General features: G+C 59.6%; 1 protein-coding gene across 5 annotated transcripts in view; it reads left to right on the forward strand.

The window, feature by feature from the left end:
* Window positions 1–17,490, forward strand: part of cyp11c1 (cytochrome P450, family 11, subfamily C, polypeptide 1) — an 18,331-nt gene extending 841 nt beyond the window's left edge. Inside the window, exons 1-9 of one of the 5 annotated variants that reach the window (XM_070868570.1) lie at window positions 480–1,020; window positions 4,908–5,063; window positions 7,323–7,522; window positions 8,624–8,827; window positions 11,658–11,854; window positions 13,529–13,695; window positions 14,258–14,336; window positions 15,384–15,575; window positions 17,306–17,490. In XM_070868570.1, the coding sequence (XP_070724671.1) occupies window positions 5,002–5,063; window positions 7,323–7,522; window positions 8,624–8,827; window positions 11,658–11,854; window positions 13,529–13,695; window positions 14,258–14,336; window positions 15,384–15,575; window positions 17,306–17,473 (1,269 nt within the window). In that variant the 5' untranslated portion in view covers window positions 480–1,020; window positions 4,908–5,001 and the 3' untranslated portion in view covers window positions 17,474–17,490. Of the gene's footprint in view, window positions 1–479; window positions 1,021–1,968; window positions 3,230–4,166; window positions 4,539–4,907; window positions 5,064–7,322; window positions 7,523–8,623; window positions 8,828–11,657; window positions 11,855–13,528; window positions 13,696–14,257; window positions 14,337–15,383; window positions 15,576–17,305 lie in introns of those variants that run through there. The other 4 variants (XM_070868566.1, XM_070868567.1, XM_070868569.1 and 1 more) reach the window with 4 other exon arrangements.
* Window positions 17,491–18,136: the final 646 nt, after the last annotated feature.

Raw genomic sequence — 18,136 nt, forward strand, 5'->3', positions numbered from 1 at the left:
ACCGCCCCTCCGACAGTGCGGCGCTCCCTCAGTACCGCCCCTCCGACAGTGCGGCGCTCCCTCAGCACTGCCCCTCCCACAGTGCGGCGCTCCCTCAGCACTGCCCCTCCCACAGTGCGGCGCTCCCTCAGCACTGCCCCTCCCACAGTGCGGCGCTCCCTCAGTACCGCAACTCCGACAGTGCAGCGCTCCCTCAGTACTGGCACTGGGAGCGTCAGCATACTGAGGGAGCGCCGTACTGAGGGGCAGTACTGAGGGAGTACCGCACTGTCGGAGGGGCAGTACTGAGGGATCGCCGCACTGTCGGAGGGGCAGTACTGAGGGAGCGCCGCGCTGTGGGAGGGGCGGTACTGAGGGAGCGCCGCGCTGTGGGAGGGGCAGTACTGAGGGAGCGCCGCGCTGTGGGAGGGGCAGTACTGAGGGAGCGCGGTACTGTCGGAGGGTCGGTACTGAGGGAGCACTGCGCTGTGGGAGGGGCTGTACTGAGTGAGCACAGCACTGTCGGAGGTGCCGTCTTTCGGATGAGACATTAAACCGAGGCCACGTCTGCCCCCTCGGGTGGATGTAAAAGATCCCGGGGCCACTATTGGAAGAAGAGCTGGGGGAGTTCTCCCCGGTGTCCTGGGGCCAATATTTATCCCTCAACCAACATCACTAAAACAGATAATCTGGGTCATTATCACATGGCTGTTTGTGGGAGCTTGCTGTGCGCAAGTTGAGCTGCTGCGTTTCCCACATTACAACAGTGACCGCGCTCCAAAAAAAGTACTTCATTGGCTGTGAAGCGCTTTGGGACGTCCGGTGGCTGTGAAAGACGCTGTATAAATATAGATCTTTTTACACGTTGCGCGGGTTGTTGCTGAGGACACGGGACCATGAACGGAAGAGCTGTGATTGGGGAGGGGGGTTCGGGCACAGCTGCCTCCTGCCGCGACTGGCTCGGATCACCCAACGCCTGTCACCAGCAGATTTAAGATTGTTTAAACGACGCTGAAGGCAAAGTCGGCCTTGAGGCTGTGGGTGAGACACCGTCGGGCCCCCGAGCTGAGTTATGGCCTGTGGTTGTTCAGCACACAAAGGCCGGACTGTCCGTACACAGGAGATTTACGAGGATGTTGCCAGGACTGGAGAATTTTAGCGACGAGGCAAGATTGGAGAGGCTGGGGTTGTTTTCTTTGGAACAGAGAAGGCTGAGGGAAGACCTTGAGTTGTATAAAATGATGAGGGGCATAAAATGATGAGGGGCCTGGATAGAGTGGATAGGAAGGACCTGTTTCTCTTGGCAGAGGGGTCAACAATCAGGGGGCACAGATTGAAAGTAATTGGGGGGAGGTTTAGAGGATTTGAGGGGGAATTTCTTCACCCAGAGGGTGGTGGGGGTCTGGGGTGGAACTCACTGCCTGAAAGGGTGGTAGAGGCAGAAACCCTCACCACATTTAAAAAGTACTTGGATGTGCACTTTCAGCCATGGCTCAGTGGGCAGCACTCTCGCCTCTGAGTCAGAAGGTTGTGGGTTTAAGTCACACTCCAGAGACTTGAGCACAAAAGAAATCTAAGCTGGCACTCCCAGTGCGGTACTGAGGGGGCGCCGCACTGTCGGAGGGGCAGTACTGAGGGAGCGCCGCACTGTCGGAGGGGCGGTACTGAGGGAGCGCCGCACTGTCGGAGGGGCGGTACTGAGGGAGCGCCGCACTGTCGGAGGGGCGGTGCTGAGGGAGCGCCGCACTGTCGGAGGGGCGGTACTGAGGGAGCGCCGCACTGTCGGTACTGAGGGAGCGCCGCACTGTCGGAGGGGTGGTACTGAGGGAGCGCCGCACTGTCGGAGGGGCGGTACTGAGGGAGCACCACACTGTCGGAGAGGTGGTACTGAGGGAGTGCCGCACTGTCGGAGGGGCAGTACTGAGGGAGCACCGCACTGTCGGAAGGGCAGTACTGAGGGAGCGCCGCACTGTTGGAGGGGCAGTACTGAGGGAGCACCACACTGTCGGAGAGGTGGTACTGAGGGAGTGCCGCACTGTCGGAGGGGCGGTACTGAGGGAGCACCACACTGTCGGAGAGGTGGTACTGAGGGAGCACCACACTGTCGGAAGGGCAGTACTGAGGGAGCGCCGCACTGTTGGAGGGGCAGTACTGAGGGAGCGCCGCACTGTCGGAGGGGTGGTACTGAGGGAGCGCCACGCTGTCGGAGGGGCGGTACTGAGGGAGCACCACGCTGTCGGAGGGGTGGTACTGAGGGAGCGCCACGCTGTCGGAGGGGCGGTACTGAGGGAGCACCATGCTGTCGGAGGGGCGGTACTGAGGGAGCACCACACTGTCGGAGGGGTGGTACTGAGGGAGCGCCACGCTGTCGGAGGGGCGGTGCTGAGGGAGCGCCACACTGTTGGAGGGGCAGTAGAGAGGGAGCGCCATACTGTGCTGTCAGAGGGGCAGTACTGAGGGAGTGCCGCACTGTTGGAGGGGCAGTACAGAGGGAGCGCCATACTGTGCTGTCAGAGGGGCAGTACTGAGGGAGTGCCGCACTGTTGGAGGGGCAGTGCTGAGGTTCAGGGGAGATTTGATAGAGACCGTCCAAATGATGAGAAACACCTGTGAAAGGCACTAAATAAATGCAAGTCTGTTTTGAAGTGCCGTATAACTTGCAGGGCTGGGGACCGAGAGCTGGAAAGTGGGATGAGGCTGGGTGGCTCTTGGGCCAAATGGCCTCCTTCTGCGCTGTAAATCTCACTTGTTTCTGTGTCCTTGACCCCCGGATGGGTGGCCTGTCTACTATTTGTGATCTGACCCCCACCCTGTGCAAAGCTTGGGGTTATCTCTGGTGTCCTTGTCCCGGGCTGCTGCGTGTGACGACAGCTCTGAGCTCCTGCGGTGGTAAATTCAATGCGTGCTCTCTCCCGGGGAGGGCTGAGCTGGGGCGGGTGCTACTTAAGGCTGAGTTGTCACTAGTGGCTCACAGGAACAGAGGCAATATGCAGCGGCGCTGGCTGGTGAAGAGGCTGGGCTGCAAGGTTTGGGGGTTACCGGTTGCTGGGTGCCCGGGTACACTGGGCACCGGGCCAGGGCTCCCCCAGGACCCACCCAGCCAGGACCAGGGGTCCTTGCCCTACCGGGATATCCCCTCCACCGGCCGCAGCGGCTGGCTCAACCTCTACCGCCTCTGGAGGAACAATGGATTCCGCACCATGCACCGGGTCATGACGGAAAACTTCAAGCGGCTGGGACCCATCTACAGGTCAGGTGTCTCTGCACTTACCATCCTAGGAGGCGGTAAATCAACATTTTCACCACCTCCGGGTGCCCCCCCACCCCCCTCGCTCCCGCCCAAAGCGCTTCACGGCCACTTTCTGAAGCGTGGCCACTTGTGGGAAACGCGGCAGCTCAATTTGCGCAGAGCAAGCTCCCACACAGAGCCAAAGTGATTGACCCAGATCATCTGTTTTTTTAGTGATGTTGTTTCAAGAGGCATAAATATTGGCCCCCAGGGCATCTCCGACAGTGCGGCGCTCCCTCAGTACCGCCCCTCCGACAGTGCGGCGCTCCCTCAGTACCGCCCCTCCGACATTGCGGCGCTCCCTCAGTACTGCCCCTCCGACAGTGCGGCACTCCCTCAGTACCGCACCTCCGACAGTGCGGCGCTCCCTCAGTACTGCCCCTCCGACAGTGCGGCGCTCCCGCAGTACTGGCACTGGGAGTGTCAGCCTACTGAGGGAACGCTGTACTGCGCTGTTGGAGGGGCCGTGCTGAGGGAGCGCTGCACTGTCGGAGGGGCAGTGCTGAGGGAGCATCGTACTGTCGGAGGAGCAGTGCTGAGGGAGTGCCGCACTGTCGGAGGGGCGTTACTGAGGGAGCGCCGCACTGTCGGAGGGGCGGTACTGAGGGAGCACCGCACTGTCGGAGGGGCGGTACTGAGGGAGCACCGCACTGTCGGAGGGGCGGTACTGAGGGAGCGCCGCACTGTCGGAGGGGCGGTACTGAGGGAGCGCCGAACTGTCGGAGGGGCGGTACTGAGGGAGCACCGCACTGTCGGAGGGGCGGTACTGAGGGAGCACCGCACTGTCGGAGGGGCGGTACTGAGGGAGCGCCGCACTGTCGGAGGGGCGGTACTGAGGGAGCGCCGAACTGTCGGAGGGGCGTTACTGAGGGAGCGCCGCACTGTCGGAGGGGCGGTACTGAGGGAGCGCCGAACTGTCGGAGGGGCGGTACTGAGGGAGTGCCGCATTGTCGGAGGTGCCGTCTTTTGGATGAGACGTTAAACCGAGGCCCCGTCTGCCCTCTCGGATGGATGTAAAAGATCCCGGGGCCACTATTGGAAGAGCAGGGGGAGTTCTCCCCGGTGTCCTGGGGCCAATATTTATCCCTCAATCAACATCACTAAAACAGATGATCCGGGTCATTATCACATTGCTGTTTGTGGGAGCTTGCTGTGCGCAAAATGAGCTGCCGCGTTTCCTACATTACAACAGTGACTATACTTCAAAGGCACTTCATTGGTTGTAAAGTGCTTTGGGACGTCCCGAGGTGGTGAAAGGCATGGAGGAAATGTGAGTCCTTTTAATCTCCGATATCTGTGCGGGTAACTGCACTGTCCCTCTGATAATGAGTGATCTTGTCCAGGGTGAGGGGTGAGGAGGGGTGTCAGGATTGAACCCCTGCAAGTGCTGCAGTTGAGTCGAGGGGTACGAGGAAAGGATGAAATTCCGCTTCTAAACACGACCCAGGGCGGAATTGGGCTCAGCCGCGATGCCTTCGTAGTTGAATATCCCACATGACGAATGGTCACTTTGGGAGGGTGGGGGAAGCACACACGGGCATAGCAGCGTTTGAGAGCTCGGTGCCTGTGGGAGAGGAGAGGAGAGGAGCGGGTGGGGACATCGCATCGATTGCCGGCTAATCGCTCTGCCGCCCTCCAGGGAGAAGCTGGGAAGGAAGGAGAGTGTCAATATCATTCGACCCGAGGACATCGCCGTCCTGTTCCTGGCGGAAGGGAAGTTCCCGAAGCGGGAGATGCTCGACCCCTGGGTGGCCCACCGGGAACATCGGGGTCATAGGTGTGGCATCTTCCTCAAGTAAGTGTGGAGGGCGGAGCGGGTGTGGTGGGCAGAGGGAGGGGAGGGGAGGGGATAGGGCGCCCTCAAGCTGCGTAACTGAAATGAGCTTCCGGCCACATATCCGCAGCATAACGAAGACCGTCTATATCCACCTCCGTAACATCGCCCGTCTCCGCCCCTGCCTCAGCTCATCCGCTGCTGAAGCCCTCATCCGTGCCCTCGTTACCTCCAGACTTGACTATTCCAATGTACTCCTGGCCGGCCTCCCACATTCTACTCGACGTAAACTAGAGGTGATCCAAACCTCGGCTGCCCCGTGTCCTAACTCGCACCGAGTCCCGCTCACCCATCACCTCCTGTGCTCGCTGACCCCGTGTCCTAACTCGCACCGAGTCCCGCTCACCCATCACCTCCTGTGCTCGCTGACCCCGTGTCCTAACTCGCACCGAGTCCCACTCACCCATCACCCCCTGTGCTCGCTGCCCCGTATCCTAACTCGCACCGAGTCCCACTCACCCATCGCCCCCTGTGCTCGCTGCCCCCGTGTCCTAACTCGCTCCGAGTCCTGCTCACCCATCACCCCCTGTGCTCGCTGCCCTGTGTCCTAACTCGCACTGAGTCCCGCTCACCTCCTGTGCTCGCTGCCCCCATGTCCTAACTCGCACCGAGTCCCGCTCACCCATCACCCACTGTGCTCGCTGCCCTGTGTCCTAACTCGCACCCAGTCCTGCTCACCCATCACCCCCTGTGCTCGCTGCCCCGTGACCTAACTCGCACCGAGTCCTGCTCACCCATCACCCCCTGTGCTCGCTGCCCCCGTGACCTAGCTCACACCGAGTCCCGCTCACCCATCACCCGCTGTGCTCGCTGCCCCGTGTCCTAACTCGCACCGAGTCCCACTCACCCATCACCCCCTGTGCTCGCTGCCCTGTGTCCTAACTCGCACCCAGTCCTGCTCACCCATCACCCCCTGTGCTCGCTGCCCACGTGACCTAACTCACACCGAGTCCCGCTCATCCATCACCCGCTGTGCTCGCTGCCCCGTGTCCTAACTCGCACCGAGTCCCGTTAAGCAATGACTCGATTTCAAAATTCTCATCCTGATTTTCAAATCTCTCCATGGCCCTCGCCCCTCCCTATTTGTAACCTCCTCCAGCCCCGACACCCCTCCCTATCTCTGTAATCTCCTCCAGCCCCTACACCCCTCCCTATCTCTGTAACCTCCTCCAGCCCTACACCCTCCCTATCTCTGTAACCTCCTTCAGCCCTATACCCCTCCCTATCTCTGTAACCCCCTCCAGCCCTACACCCTCCCTATCTTTGTAACCTCTTCCAGCCCCTACACCCCTCCCTATCTCTAACCTCCTCCAGCCCTACACCCCTCCCTATCTCTGTAACCTCCTCCAGCCCCTACACCCCTCCCTATCTCTGTAACCTCCTACACCCCTCCCCATCTCTGTAACCTCCTCCAGCCCCTACACCCCTCGCTATCTCTGTAACCTCCTCCAGCCCCTACACCTTTTCCTATCTCTGTAACCTCCTCCAGCCCCTACACCCCTCCCTATCCCTGCAACCACCTCCAGCCTCTACACCCCTCCGTATCTCTGTAACCTCCTCCAGCCCCTACACCCCTCCCTATCTCTGTAACCTCCTACACCCCTCCCCATCTCTGTAACCTCCTCCAGCCCCTACACCCCTCCCTATCTCTGTAACCTCCTACACCCCTCGCTATCTCTGTAACCTCCGCCAGCCCCACAATCCTCCGAGATGTCTGCGCTCCTCTAATTCTGCCCTCTTGAGCATCCCCCGATTTCCATAGCTCGACCATCGGTGGCCGTGCCTTCAGCTGCCTGGGCCCCAAGCTCTGGAACTCCCTCCCTAAACCTCTCCGCCTCTCTTTCCTCCTTCAAGACGCTCCATAAAACCTACCTCAGTGACCCAGCTTTTGGTCACCTGCCCTAATTTCTACTTATGCAGCTCGGTGTTGTTTTGTCTTATAACACTCCTGTGAAGCGCCTGGGGACGTTTCACTACGTTAACGGCGCTATATAAATACACGTTGTTGCTGGGAGGTGCTGAGGATAAGTCGCTCCCACGGTGGGTTGATGGGAGAGGACGTGGAGGGTGTGGTGGGACTTGAGAATAAGGAAGGTGCAACGTGTTGGACGGGGGGGGGGGGGCAAAGTGGACGCTGGTGGACGGAGCCGAGCCGACGCGGGAGGGGTCGGGGGTTAGAGGTCGGCCAGTGACCCGTGCCCGGGGCTTTGACTTTTGCAGGAACGGCCCAGAATGGCGGAGCGAGCGTCTGGTGCTGAATAAGGAGGTGATCAGCCTGGCGGCTGTCCGCAAGTTCGCCCCCTTCGTGGAGCCGGTGGCGCAGGACTTCGCCAGGCACCTGGCCCGGAGGCTGGAGGCGGGGGGCATGGCGGCCCCGGGAATTGACATCATGCCCGACCTCTTCCGGTTCGCTCTCGAGTGTGAGTATCCGTATGGGGGACGTAGGGGTCTGAGGGTGTATCGGTCAGGGTTCCCTGCTCCCAATGGCTGCCCTCGCCGTCGCTCCCGCGGGCAGGAGAGCTCGGGGGAGGGAACACTTGCGGCTATCCGCGATGCCCCATACAATTGAATATCCCGCCGCGCATGGAATACGGCCCGGGCTCCTGGAACGCACGTCCCCAGCCGCGATCGTGCACCGGTGGACGTACCCCTACACTCACTTCTCCGATCCCCATTTACCCGGGTTATATCTCACAGTCCGTCTCTCTGTCACAGCAGTGTGTCGGCCGAGTTGGAAGGTCGTTGGTTCGATTCCCACTCCAGGGACTTGAGCACCCAAATCCAGGCCGACGCTCCCAGTGCAATACTGAGGGAGCGCCGCACTGTCGGAGGGACGGTACTGAGGGAGTGCTGCACTGTCGGAGGGGCAGTACTGAGGGAGTGCTGCACTGTCGGAGGGGCAGTACTGAGGGAGCGCCGCACTGTCGGAGGGACGGTACTGAGGGAGTGCTGCACTGTCGGAGGGGCGGTACTGAGGGAGCGCCGCACTGTCGGAGGGCCGGTACTGAGGGAACGCCGCACTGTCGGAGGGGCGGTACTGAGGGAGCGCCGCACTGTCGGAGGGGCGGTACTGAGGGAGCGCCGCACTGTCGGAGGGGCGGTACTGAGGGAGCGCCGCACTGTCGGAGGGCCGGTACTGAGGGAGTGCCACACTGTCAGAGGGGCGGTACTGAGGGAGCGCCGCACTGCCGGAGGTGCTGTCTTTCTTTGAGACGTTAAACTGGGGTCCCATCTGCTCTCTGAGGTGGACGTAAACGATCCCAGGGCACTTTTGGAAGAAGAGCAGGGGGAGTTCTCCCCGGTGTCCTGAGGCCAATATTTATCCCTCAACCAACATCACTAAAACAGATGATCTGGGTCATAATCACATTGCTGTGTGTGGGAGCTTGCTGTGCGCAAATTGAGCTGCCGCGTTTCCCACAATGCGACAGTGACCACACTCCAAATCAATGCTTCATTGGCTGTAAGGCGCTTGGGATGCCCGGTGCTATATAAATGCAAGTATTTCTTTCTGTTTCCAGCCAGTTTCCACCTGCTGTACGGGGTGCGGCTACGGCTGTTTGCGGACCAGTTGAATCCCGCATCGGAGCAGTTCATCGGGGCGCTGCAGGAGATGCTGCGGACCACACTGCCGCTGCTGTACATGCCCCTCGAACCGGCCAAGCGGCTGGGCCTGAAGGCTTGGCGTGACCACGTGGCGGCCTGGGACATGCTCTTCCAACACGGTGCGTTGGCGGTGGTGGAGAACGCGGGCTGAGTACGCGCGCGTGCGGTCCGCGCCTGCGTGGGGCGTCGCGCTTTCGTTTACCGCGGGAGGCGGGTCGGACCCTCGGGGGGGCAGTACTGAGGTAGCACCGTACTGCACTGTCGGAGGGGCGGTACTGAGGGAGCTCCGCACTGTCGGAGGGGCAGTACTGAGGGAGCGTCGCACTGTCGGAGGGGCGGTACTGAGGGAGCGCCGCACTGTCGGAGGGGCAGTACTGAGGGAGCGCCGCACTGTCGGAGGGGCAGTACTGAGGGAGCACCGTACTGTCGGAGGGACAGTACTGAGGGAGCGCCGCACTGTCGGAGGGGCAGTACTGAGGGAGCGCCGCACTGTCGGAGGGGCAGTACTGAGAGAGCGCCGCACTGTCGGAGGGGCAATACTGAAGGAGCGTCGCACTGTCGGAGGGACAATACTGAGGGAGCACCGCACTGTCGGGGAGCAGTACTGAGGCAATGCAGCACCGTCGGAGGGACAATACTGAGGGAGCGCCGCACTGTCGGAGGGGCAGTACTGAGGGAGCGCCGCACTGTCGGAGGGGCAGTACTGAGGGAGCGCCGCACTGTCGGAGGGACAATACTGAGGGAGCGCCGCACTGTCGGAGGGGCAGTACTGAGGGAGCGCCCCACTGTCGGAGGGACAATACTGAGGGAGCGCCGCACTGTCGGAGGGGCAGTACTGAGGGAGCGCCGCACTGTCGGAGGGACAATACTGAGGGAGCGCCGCACTGTCGGAGGGGCAGTACTGAGGGAGCGCCCCACTGTCGGAGGGACAATACTGAGGGAGCGCCGCACTGTCGGAGGGACAATACTGAGGGAGCGCCGCACTGTCGGAGGGGCAGTACTGAGGGAGCGCCCCACTGTCGGAGGGACAATACTGAGGGAGCGCCGCACTGTCGGAGGGGCGGTACTGAGGGAGCGCCGCACTGTCGGAGGGACAATACTGAGGGAGCGCCGCACTGTCGGAGGGGCAGTACTGAGGGAGCACCGCACTGTCGGAGGGGCAGTACTGAGGGAGCACCGCACTGTCGGAGGGGCAGTACTGAGGGAGTGCCGCACTGTCGGAGGGGCAGTACTGAGGGAGCGCCGCACTGTCGGAGGGGCGGTACTGAGGGAGTGCCGCACTGTCAGAGGGGCAGTACTGAGGGAGCACCGCACTGTCGGAGGGGCAGTACTGAGGGAGCACCGCACTGTCGGAGGGGCAGTACTGAGGGAGCACCGCACTGTCGGAGGGGCAGTACTGAGGGAGCACCGCACTGTCGGAGGGGCAGTACTGAGGGAGCACCGCACTGTCGGAGGGGCAGTACTGAGGGAGCACCGCACTGTCGGGGAGCAGTACTGAGGCAATGCAGCACCGTCGGAGGGGCCGTCTTCCGGATGAGATGTTAAACCGAGGCCCTGTCTGCCCTCTCAGGTGGACACAAAAGATCCCATGGCAGTATTTTGAAGAAGAGCAGGGGAGTTATCCCCGGTGTCTTTGACCAATATTTATCCCTCAATCAACATAACATAAAAAACAGATGATCCGGGTGATTATCACATTGCTGTTTGTGGGAGCTTGCTGTGCGCAAAATGGCTGCTGTGTTTCCCACATTACAACAATGACTACACTCCAAAAGAATGGGACGTCCTTGGTGGTTGTGCAAGGCTGTATATAAATGCCAGTCTTTCTTTCTAAGCCCCCGAGCCCGGAGCTGGGGAGGGGAGTTCTCCCAGGGCTCCCACTGTATGAACATATGAACAATGACGGACAGGTAAAGGCCATTTGGTCCATCGAGCCTGTCCCACACAATTGCGATAGCTTGTGTATCACAACATATTCACTGCACCCCACCTCAAACCACGTGATCTCCTGGGAGAGGCAGAAAAATCGGATTTTTTTAAAACCCAGGCCAATTTGGGGGTGGGAAATCTGGGAAAATTCCTCTCCGACCCATCCAGGCGATCGAAACGAGTCCAGGAGATCACCCTGGCCTCGAATTCCCTGAGGTAAACATAGAAAATAGGTGCAGGAGTAGGCCATTCGGCCCTTTGAGTGTAATGTATTTGCTTTATGGGTTCTTTGCTTAAGAATTCATAGCAACACATTTGCTATTAAGAACCAGTTGGTTTAGTAGCAAAAAGTTTATCACATGACACATTACCAGTCCATCCACCAGGCTCACAACCACCTGCCCCATCAGGTATCCCCCGAACCCAACTGGCTGGGGTTTTATTGAGTCTTGTGAATATCATGTGACTGGCTAAGCCCCTCCCAACTCAACAACTCTACCAACCTGTGAGCGTGCATTGAACCTACTTTCTCTGAGAGTCCATCGCCACCCCAGCCAGAAACAGGTCTCGCTCTCGCTTGAAGGAATTCAGCGATTCGCTGTCCACCACAGGAGACAGCAGTTCGTTTCAGAAGTCTACCATTTCTCTTGAGGCAAAGAACCTCCTCCTGACGTCTAACCTTAGATCTGGCCTTGCACAACTTAGATTTGAGACTCCCCCTGGTCCTGCCAACCTATTTGGGACAGTAGTAGCAGGAATCGGCCTTTGGGCCCCTCGAGCCTACCCCATTCACTAAGATCACAGCTGATCTGATCTTGGCCTTAACTCCACTTCCCTGCCCACTCCCCATAACCCTCGACCCTTAATCAGGTCCACCTTGCGGGTGTGGGCAGGATTTTGGCTGGTTTGTAATGCACCCCGTGGCTGAATAGCCGGCTGCCCTCCTGGGCTCAGGTGTGAGGCGCGTCTGCTTGGCGAGGAATTAAACGGGAGGCCCGATTGCGTGTGGTGTGCTCTCAGTCACCCAGGTCTCTCTTGTGCTGCCCACCCCCCCAGCTCACCAGAGTATTATGCAGCTGCGCCAGAGGGTGAAGAGCGACCCGGCGGATCAGCCGCCCTACGCGGGAATCATCACCGAGCTGCTGCTTCACTCCAAGCTGCCGGTGGACATCATCACAGCCAATGGGACCGAGCTGATGGTCGGGAGTGTGGACACGGTGAGGGCTGTGTGGGGTGGGTGATAGATTCACGCTGCTCCCCGAGTATCCCTCCCCACATCGTATCCCCCTCCTCACACCCCCTCCCTCTCCCCACACCACACACCCTCCCCCTACCCCCTCCCCTTCCCCACACCACCTCCCCCTACCCCCTCCCCCCCCCCCGCCCCAGAACTCTCCCCCCAAAAAGCTGTCGAGACTGGGGTGGAGACCGGGGGGGGGGGGGGACGGGGGGGGGGGGTTGCGGGAGATGAATTGGAAAATTCCAAAACTGAGACAGATAGCTTTCTGTTGTGTCAGGGGATGAAGGTTGACGGAACCAAGGCGGGTGCATAGAGTTAAGATACAGGACCAGTCGCGATCTCGGGCTCGAGGGGCCGAATGGCATCCTCCTGCTCCTTTGCACGGTGTTTTAAATTGAACTCCGATCTCCCGCTTACCGCGGGGACCAGTTGCTTCCCCCACCTGCTGCTCACTGACCGCCCCCAACCCACACCGCCTCACGGCCTCTGAACCTCCTGCCGCGCAACACGACCTCTGAACTCTGCTCCCCGCCCTCTGAACCCCCGCCTCGCAACACGACCTCTGAGCCCCGCCACCCAACACGGCCTCACGAACTCTGAACACCCTGACTCGCAACATGACCTCTGAACCCCGCCCCCGAACCCCCGCCTCACAATATGACCTCTGAACCCCGCCCCAACCCACACCGCCTCACGACCTCTGAACCCCCTGCCTCGCAACATAACCTCTGAACCCCGTCCCACAACCCCTGCTTCACCTCATGACCTCGGAACCCCGACCCGCCTCATGACATCTGAACCCTCTGCCTCGCAACACGACCACTGAACCCCGCAACACCGCCTCACTACCTCTGAACCCCCTGTCACGTAATACGACCTCTGAACCCCGCAACATCGCCTCATGACCTCTAAACCCCCGCCTCACAATCCGACCTCTGAACCCCGCCCCCAACACGACCTCACGAACTCTGAACCCCCTGCTTCGCAACATGGCTTCTGAACCCCGCACCCCGCCTCGCAACATGACCTCTGAAACCCGCCCCCAACCCACACCGCCTCACGACCTCTGAACCCCTGCCTCGCAACATAACCTCTGAACCCCGCCCCCTGAAGCCCTGCCTCGCAACACGACCTCTGAACCCCGCAACACCGCCTCACGATCTTTGAATCTCCTGCCTCACAACACGACCTCTGAACCCCGGCCCTTGCACCACCGCCTCACGACCTTTGAATCCCCTGCCTCACAACACGACCTCTGAACCCCGCCCCCTGCAACACCGCCTCATGACCTCTGAACCCCCTGCCTCGCAACACAATCTCTGAACCCCGCCCCCTACAACACCGCCTCACGACCTCTGAACCCCCTGCTTCGCAACACAATCTCTGAACCCCGCCCCCCAAAACACTGTCTCACGACCTCTGAACACCCCCCCCGGCAACATCGTCTCACGACCTCTGAACCCCCCCCCCCGGCAACACCGCCTCACGACCGCTGAAGCCCCCCCAACAACACTGCCTCACGACCTTCGACCCACAGGTTACCTCCCCCGCACCCCCCCTCGCCCCCGGTTCCGGCAGTGTTTGTTGGGTGATGGGAGGGCCGGTGTCTGTGGGTGAAGTTCAGTCACGATATGATTCTTCGTTTTTCCAGACTGCGCTCAGCCTCCTGTTCACTCTCTTCGAGTTGGCACGCAATCCCAGTGTACAAGAGGCGCTGCGCGATGAGGTCACCGCGGCCTACGAGGATGCCCGGGGGGACGTGGATAAACTGCTGCATTCCGTCCCACTCCTCAGGGGGGCCATCAAGGAAACTTTACGGTAAGTGACGCTAACGTCTGGTGACCCCTGGGTTAGAAAGGGGGGGAAATCAGCCAGGGTTCCTGCTCCTGATCACTGCCCAGTGACCCCTGGGTTAGAGAGAGAGGGGAAATCAGCCAGGGTTCCTGCTCCTGATCACTGCCCAGTGACCCCTGGGTTAGAGAGAGGGGAAATCAGCCAGAGTTCCTGCTCCTGATCACTGCCCAGTGACGCCTGGGTTAGAGAGAGGGGAAATCAGCCAGGGTTCCTGCTCCTGATCACTGCCCAGTGACCCCTGGGTTAGAGAAAGAGGGGAAATCAGCCAGTGTTGCTGCTCCTGATCACTGCCCAGTGACCCCTGGGTTAGAGAGAGAGGGGAAATCAGCCAGGGTTCCTGCTCCTGATCACTGCCCAGTGACCCCTGGATTAGAGAGAGAGGGGAAATCAGCCAGGGTTCCTGCTCCTGATCACTGCCCAGTGACCCCTGGGTTAGAGAGAGAGGGGAAATCTGCCCCGGGGGATGGACTCTGCATCTGATGGACTCTGGAATCCAGGTACAAATTCATTGTGTTTTATTTCTCAGGCTGTATCCAATTGGTGTCACTGTACAGCGCGAGCCAATCAGGGACATCGTCCTCCAGAACTACCACATTCCAGCCGGGGTAGGTCAAGTCCGGCCTTCGGACACTGACTCGGAGACATCAGCTTTAAACCTTGGACACTCCCTCCCAGATTCCCAGCATCTGCAGCATCTTGTTCTAAGTCTGTCTCTGAATAACTCCAGCGACTTGAGCACAAAATCCAGGCTGACACATCAGGGCGATACTGAGGGAGCGCTGCACTGTCGGAGGGGCGGTGCTGAGGGAGCGCCGCACTGTCGGAGGGGCAGTACTGAGGGAGCGCCGCACTGTCGGAGGGGCGGTACTGAGGGAGCGCCGCACTGTCGGAGGGGCGGTACTGAGGGAGCGCCGCACTGTCGGAGGGGCAGTACTGAGGGAGCGCCGCACTGTCGGAGGGGCAGTACTCAGGGAGCGCCGCACTGTCGGAGGGGCGGTGCTGAGGGAGCGCCGCACTGTCGGAGGGGCAATGCTGAGGGAGCGCCGCACTGTCGGAGGGGCGGTACTGAGGGAGCGCCGCACTGTCGGAGGGGCAATACTGAGGGAGCGCCGCACTGTCGGAGGGGCAGTACTGAGGGAGCGCCGCACTGTCGGGGGGCGGTGCTGAGGGAGCGCCGCACTGTCGGAGGGGCAGTACTGAGGGAGTGCCGCACTGTCGGAGGGGCAATACTGAGGGAGCGCCGCACTGTCGGAGGGGCAGTGCTGAGGGAGCGCCGCACTGTCAGGTGGACATAAGATAACCCCTGGCCACCATTGGAAGAAGAGCAGGGGGAGCTCTCCCGGCGTCCTGGGGCCAATATTTATCCTTTTAAACAACTTCACTAAAACAGATGATCTGGGTCATTATCACATTGCTGTGTGTGGGAGCTTGCTGTGCGCAAGTTGAGCTGCCGCGTTTCCCACATTACAACAGTGACCGCACTCCAAATAATTACTTCATTGGCTGTAAAGCGATTTGGGATGTCTGGTGGGCGTGAAAGGCGCTATATAAATGCAAGTTATTGATTGAAGATGGTGTTGGAGGAGATGTGGTGTTCGATGTTGCTGATTCATGCTCCCGCCTCTCTCTCTCTCTCTCTCTCTCTCTCTCAGACCATGGTACAGGTGGGACTTTACTCTTTGGGCAGGAACGCGGACTTCTTCCCCGAGCCCGAGAGGTACGACCCGGCCAGGTGGCTCAACAGTGTCAGGAACCAGTTCCAGGCCTTGTCCTTTGGGTTCGGTGTGCGGCAATGTATTGGACGGCGAGTGGCTGAAACCGAAATTGGGCTCTCTCTGATCCACGTGAGTTCCCCGCTGACCGTCGAACCCCCTCGCCCCCAACACACACACTCCCTGGGCTCAGGGAGCAGATGCACGCCCCCTTCCACAGTCGAATAGCTGCTGCTGTCCGTGTCCGGGTTGACCCGGGAAGGATGCCCAACCGACTGGGTACGGGTCACTGTCTGCCTTCCCAGTGAGGTGTCATCTCTGTCCTCCCCTCCCAAAAGCTCCCGTCTCCGTCCTTAAATAGGACCCGGAATGGGAGGCCACTCAGCCCCTCGAGCCTGTTCCCCCATTCTGTTCCACCGTGGCTGACTCACGCCCCAATTCCGTTTGGTGCCACCCGTCACCCATTGACAATGCTGGCCCCATTATTTCCTTGCTCCTGTCTCCTCCCCTCGCCCTCCCTCCCCTCTCACCTCACCACCCTCCCTCTCCTCACCTCCCCTCCCTCTCCTCGCCACCCTCTCCCCTCGCCACCCCCTCTCCCCTTCCCTCGCCCTCCCTCCTCACCCCCTCCCTCTCCTTGCCCTCGCCCCCTCCCTCCCTCCCTCGCCGCCTCCTTCACCCTTCCCCACCCTCGTCCTCCCCTTCCTCTCCTCGCTCCCCTCTCCCCTTGCCTCCCTCTCCCCTTGTCCTCCCCCCCACCCTCTCCTCCCCTCCCCGCCCCCCCACCGCCGTGTGCCCTTCCCTGCCTCGGGGCTCCTCTCTTTCCTCGACACCTCCCCCCCCACCCCCCCCCCCCCCCCCTCTCGCCCTCGGTAGTTTTTCGGGAATATTTGACCACATGAGGCATCACAGCAGGACCCCCACCCTTTGTTGCCGATCCAGGGGGCTGTGGGGGATCCATACTGCCACCTTGCTGGGATCCACTAACTCAGCACACCGCCCTCCCCGCCCCCCGCCACAATTACATAGAAAATAGGAGCAGGAGTAGGCCATTCGGCCCCTCGAGCCTGCACCGCCATTCAATATGATCATGGCTGATCCTCCATCTTAACACCATATTCCCACTTTCTCCCCGTACCCCTTGATGCCTTTTGTGTCTAGAAATCTGGCTTTCTCCCTCTTAAATATATTCAGTGACTTGGCCTCTACAGCCTTCTGTGGTAGAGAATTCCACAGGTTCACCTCCCTCGGAGTGAAAACATTTCTCCTCATCTCGCTCCTAAATTTCCTACCCCGTATCCTGAGACTGTGTGACTCCTTGTTCTAGACTTCCCAGCCCCGGGGGAAACATCCTCCCCACATCCAGTCTGTCCAACCCAGTCAGAATTTTATACCTTTCAATGAGATCCCCTCTCATTCTTCTAAACTCCAGTAAATACAGGCCCAGTCGACCCAATCTCTCCTCATACGTCAGTCCTGCCATCCCAGGAATCAGTCTGGTGAACCTTCGCTGCACTCCCTCTGTGGCAAGTATATCCTTTCTTAGGTAAGGAGACCCAAACTGCTCACAATACTCCAGGTGCGGTCTCACCAAGGCCCTGCATAACTGCAGTAAGACATCCTTGCTCCTGTACTCAAATCCTCTTGCAATGAAAGCCAACATACCATTTGCCTTCCTAACTGCTTGCTGCACCGGCATGTTTGCTTTCAATGACGGGTGTACAAGGACACCCAGGTCCCTCTGTACATCGACACTTCCCAAGCCATCGCCATTTACCTGAGCTATTCAGCTACAATTGCCATCATTTTAACCATTGAGTTGCCGTCTAACCCAATTTGTATATTTATTTTCCCCCCGGCAGATTTTGAGAAGGTTCCAGATTTTCTCGAACTCCAGCGCTGATGTTCAAGTGACCTACGGATTCATTCTGATGGTGGATATTCCTCCCCTGATCACCTTCAAGCCCATCCACCAACAGAAGCAGAGCCTGTCGACCGAGGCTCAGGACCGCTCCCAACTCCAGGCCTAACCCTGCCAACTGCCAGAGGGTGGGGTGAGGGGTCAGGAGGGTGGGGATAGAGGTCAGGAGGGTGGGGTTAGGGGTCAGGAGGGTGGGGTTAGGGGTCAGGAGGGTGGGGTTAGGGGTCAGGAGGGTGGGTTAGGGGTCAGGAGGATAGAAACATAAAAAATAGGTGCAGGAGCAGGCCATTCGGCCCTTCAAGCCTGCACCACCATTCAATATGATCATGGCTGATCATTCACCTCAATACCACCTTCCTGCTTTCTCTCCATACCCCTTGATCCCTTTAGCCATAAGGGCCATATCTAACTCCTTCTTGAATATATCCAATGAACTGGACTCAACAACTTTCTGTGGTAGAGAATTCCACAGGTTCACAATTCTCTGAGTGAAGAAATTTCTCCTCATCTCGGTCCTAAATGGCTTACCCCTTATCCTTAGACTGTGACCCCTGGTTCTGGACTTCCCCAACATCGGGAACATTCTTCCTGCATCTAACCTGTCCAGTCCCGTCAGAATTTTATAAGTTTCTATGAGATCCACTCTCATCCTTCTAAACTCCAGTGAATACAGGCCCAGTTGATCCAGTCTCTCCTCATATGTCAGTCCAGCCATCCCGGGAATCAGTCTGGTGAACCTTCGCTGCACTCCCTCAATAGCAAGAACGTCCTT

Source organism: Pristiophorus japonicus, chromosome 30, assembly GCF_044704955.1.
Source record: "Pristiophorus japonicus isolate sPriJap1 chromosome 30, sPriJap1.hap1, whole genome shotgun sequence".
Taxonomy (NCBI): domain Eukaryota; kingdom Metazoa; phylum Chordata; class Chondrichthyes; family Pristiophoridae; genus Pristiophorus; species Pristiophorus japonicus.